The following is a 3,792-nucleotide window of genomic DNA, read 5'->3' as shown; positions in this document are numbered from 1 at the left end:
TTTTTTGAGATGTTGTCTTGCTCTGTCACCAGGCTGGAGTACAGTGGTGTGATCTCCGCTCACTGCAACCTCTGTCTCCCGGGTTCAAACGATTCTCCTGCCTCAGCCTCCTGAGTAGCTGGGACTACAGGCATGCACCACCACCCCTGGCTAGTTGTTCTATTTTTAGTAGAGATGAGGTTTCCCCATGTTGGCCAGGATGGTCTCGATCTCTTGACCTCGTGATCCACCTGCCTTGGCCTCCTGAAGTGCTGGGATTACAGATGTGAGCCACCGCGCCCAGCAGAGACACTGTTCTGAGTACTTTATCCAACTGTCACCCAGGCTAGTGTGTGATGGTGTGATCATATCTCACCACAGCCTCGAACTCCTGGGCTCAAGTGATCCTCCTGCCTCAACCTCCGAAGTAACTAGGACTACAAGTACATGCCACCATGCCTGGCTAATTTTTGTATTTCTTACAGAGAGGTAGTCTCACAGCTGGTATTGAAGTGTTGAGCTAAAGAGACCTTCCTGCCTCAGCCTCCCAAAGTGCTGGGATTACAGACGTGAGCCACTGGGCCTAGCCTGTTTACACGTTTTAGCTTCCTTAATTGTCACAGAAGCCTAAGATACAGATGCTGATATGATCCCATTTTACATATGAGGGAACTGAGTCTCCAAGAGTTTAAATAATTTGCTTTAGGTCTCTAAGCTAGGAAATGGTAATATTGGGATTTGAATCTGGGGGTTTAGCTAACTTCAAAACCTGTGCTCTTAACCATCACACCCTACAGTGGGGATTGATGAACTATGGCCCAGAGGCCCAGTCTAGACTTCGGCTTGTGGTTTTCTTTTTTTTCTTTTTTTTCTTTTTTTTTTTTTTTTTTTTGAGATGGAGTCTTGCTCTGTCTCCCAGGCTGGAATCCTGTGGTGCAGTCTTGGTTAACTGGAACCTCTGCTTCCTGGGTTCAAGTGACTCTCCTACCTCAGCCTCCTGAGTAGCTGGGATTACAGGCACCCACCACCACACCCAGCTAATTTTTGTTTTTTAGTAGAGATGGCGTTTCACCATGTTGACCAGGCTGGTCTCAAACTCCTGACCTCAGGTGATCAGCCCACTTCGGCCTCCCAAAGTGCTGGGATTACAGGCGTGAGCCACTGCGCCCAGCCAGTTGTTTTCATTTTTAAACAAGGTGTCATTGGAACACAGCCACGCCCATTTGCTTCCACACTGTCCAGGTCTTTCCCACTGCAACAGCAGGTTGAGTGGTTGTCATGAGACCGTGCAGCCTATCGAGCTGGAAGGATTTGCTCCCAGGGTCTCTAGAGCAAAAGCTTCCTGGCCCACGTTCTGGGAGAGTCTTGTGTAGCTTGGCTGTGAAAGAACTTGCATGTCTCCCACCCCCAGCAGGAGGGCCAGTGCTCACACCTGCAGCTGCTGGTGGGATTTTCAGGAAAGTGACACAAAGGGCCACACCTGTATCTCTGACTTCAAGGTCTTTGCTCCCGTAGGCTGCTGTCCACCATCACAGAGCCCACCTCGGGTGGGTCCTGCGATGCGTCCTTGGCTGAGGAGGCCTCCTCCCTGCCCCTGGTCAGTGAAGAGAGCGAGATGGACAGGAGTGACCATGGAGGCATCAAGAAGGTGTGCTTCAAGGTGGCTGAGGAGGACCAGGAGGACTCAGGCCACGACACCATGAGTTACCGCGACTCCTACAGGTGGGTGTCGCTGTCGGGGGACTGGGGTTAGATGAAGATGTCCGCAGAGAGGTGAGGCCACGGACCCGTGGCAACGTGAGAATCAGTGGACACTTTCCAGGGTGCAGTGGGCTCAGGGTGCTGTTGCTCATAGCGTGGTTCTGGGGGATTATCTGAGCCCCCTGAGCCCCAAAAACCCATTTAGGCTCCCCAGTCACAAAGCTGACATTTTAGGATCCGCCCTGCGTGGACCCATCTGTTCTGCCTCGGTGTCACCCCACACATGCTGACACGATGTTGTCAGGCTCAAGGGCAAGATTCCGTGGTGTATTTGAAGACTCAGTGTGAGACGTGTGGTTTCTGAAACAAACACTATTTATGTTTATTTGGTCCAAGGAGGAAGAACGCAGGTCTTTTCCCTCCTAACCTGAGAAGATCTAAATTTTCTACTGGTTAATTATAACAAGATCAGTGAGGTCCTAATTAGTGGGTTAAATAGACTAAAACTCAGATTCCTGTAGGAAGCCATATAATGGGTAAGTTTAATTCCTTCCTACAGATAAACAGACACTGTGGTCCCAGTGAATGGTGACCTCACATTTGCCCATGGTGGTTACAGTGGAATCTTAGAAGGGTGCTTCAGTGGGCATAAATCAGAACTGATACAGTTTGAGAAGACAGACCTTCCCCCCAGTTCTCCCAGTGTAGGTGTTCTTTCGGTCGTCAAGGGATCTGCCTGACCCGCCGTTTCTGGCTTACCTGGTGTCTGTAGAACGAGACGCTCTGGCTGCTGCGGCACTGTGTGTCCTCAGAGCCTCATATCCGTAGTCTCAGATTTCGCCGTCTCTCTGGGATTTCATTCTTACTTTTTTGGGTCCTCCAGTTTTTCCTTTAATTTTCAAAAAGGTGAAGGAAAAAATGTCAGGATCGTGAGTTTTAATCTCCCACACCTTCCGAGTTCCTGGGCTGTAGCGAATCTGATCCAGTCAGTGTTGTCATGAGGTTTCCAGCCAGGCTGGGGGCTGGGGAGATGGAAGACAGAGCCATGGGGAATGGGCAGGTGTCTCAGGGCAAGGCTGTCCCTTGGGGACACTGGACAGAGTGACACCTGAGTGAAAAGGATTCACCATCCTCCTCCTATTTCTGTGTTTCTGTGCTAGAGCCTAGAAACGTTTCCCAGCCCACAGGCAAGGAAAACCACCAGGCTGGCCTTCCCTGCCTTTGGGCCCCGGGACCGGTGCTCGATGCCCCCTCTGGGCTGTGTGCCCACCCGAGGGCCCAGGGATTTTGTCTACACTGTAGAAAGTGGGTTTCGGGTGCCAGGATCAGATGGCCTGAGCTCAGGGTGACTCAGCCCCTTCTCTGGGCCCCTTTGCAGCGAGTGTAACAGCAATCGGGACTCGGTCCTGTCCTACACCAGCGTAAGAAGTAACAGCTCCTACCTGGGCAGCGACGAGATGGGGTCTGGTGAGTGGAGCGGCAGCAGCCCGTGCTCAGGGAGAGAGGTTCCTCCCCATGAGATTTAGTTTTAGTTTATTTTATTATACTTTCCCTTGCGTTATGTTGTTTTGTATTTTATTTACATGGTCCTGTACTTGACTTCCTTCCATTCACTCATTCAGCAAGTATTTCTTGAGCCTGTATTATGTGCCAGGCGCTGGGAATGCGGCAGTGAATGAAACAAACATCTCAGCCCTCTTGGAGCTGATGTTCTCCGTGAATGTCATGGAGATGGAGCAAATAGAGGCATGCATGGTGCAATTCTGTATGCTTCATGTATGATGAGTGTTGTGATGAGTGAGCTGACAACTAAACAGGGTGACCTCATGGTTTATGTAAAAACAATACGTGTGCAAACCAAAAATCCAAACGACACGGAGCAGTTCAAAGAAGTATCTAAGCCCAGGCGCGGTGGCTCACGCCTGTAATCCCAGCGCTTTGGGAGGCCGAGGCTGGTGGATCATTTGAGGTCAGGAGTTTGAGACCAGCCTGGCCAACATGGTGAAACCCCGTCTCCACTAAAAATACAAAAATTAACTGGGTGTGTTGGTGCACGCCTGTAACGCCAGCTACCCGGGAGGCTGAGGCAGGAGAATCACTTGAACCTGGGAG

General features: G+C 50.8%; 1 protein-coding gene across 1 annotated transcript in view; it reads left to right on the top strand.

The window, feature by feature from the left end:
• PREX1 (phosphatidylinositol-3,4,5-trisphosphate-dependent Rac exchange factor 1) overlaps nucleotides 1-3,792 on the top strand; it is a gene marked incomplete at its 5' end in the record, with an annotated part of 216,297 nt that overhangs the window by 188,000 nt on the left and 24,505 nt on the right. Inside the window, 2 exons of the mRNA XM_011995411.1 lie at nucleotides 1,495-1,701; nucleotides 3,059-3,147. Coding sequence (XP_011850801.1) covers nucleotides 1,495-1,701; nucleotides 3,059-3,147 — 296 coding nt within the window. The remainder of the gene's footprint in view (nucleotides 1-1,494; nucleotides 1,702-3,058; nucleotides 3,148-3,792) is intronic.

The sequence above is a fragment of the Mandrillus leucophaeus genome, unplaced genomic scaffold, assembly GCF_000951045.1.
Source record: "Mandrillus leucophaeus isolate KB7577 unplaced genomic scaffold, Mleu.le_1.0 Scaffold489, whole genome shotgun sequence".
NCBI lineage: Eukaryota > Metazoa > Chordata > Mammalia > Primates > Cercopithecidae > Mandrillus > Mandrillus leucophaeus.
This window is presented reverse-complemented; position numbering and strand designations above follow the sequence as displayed.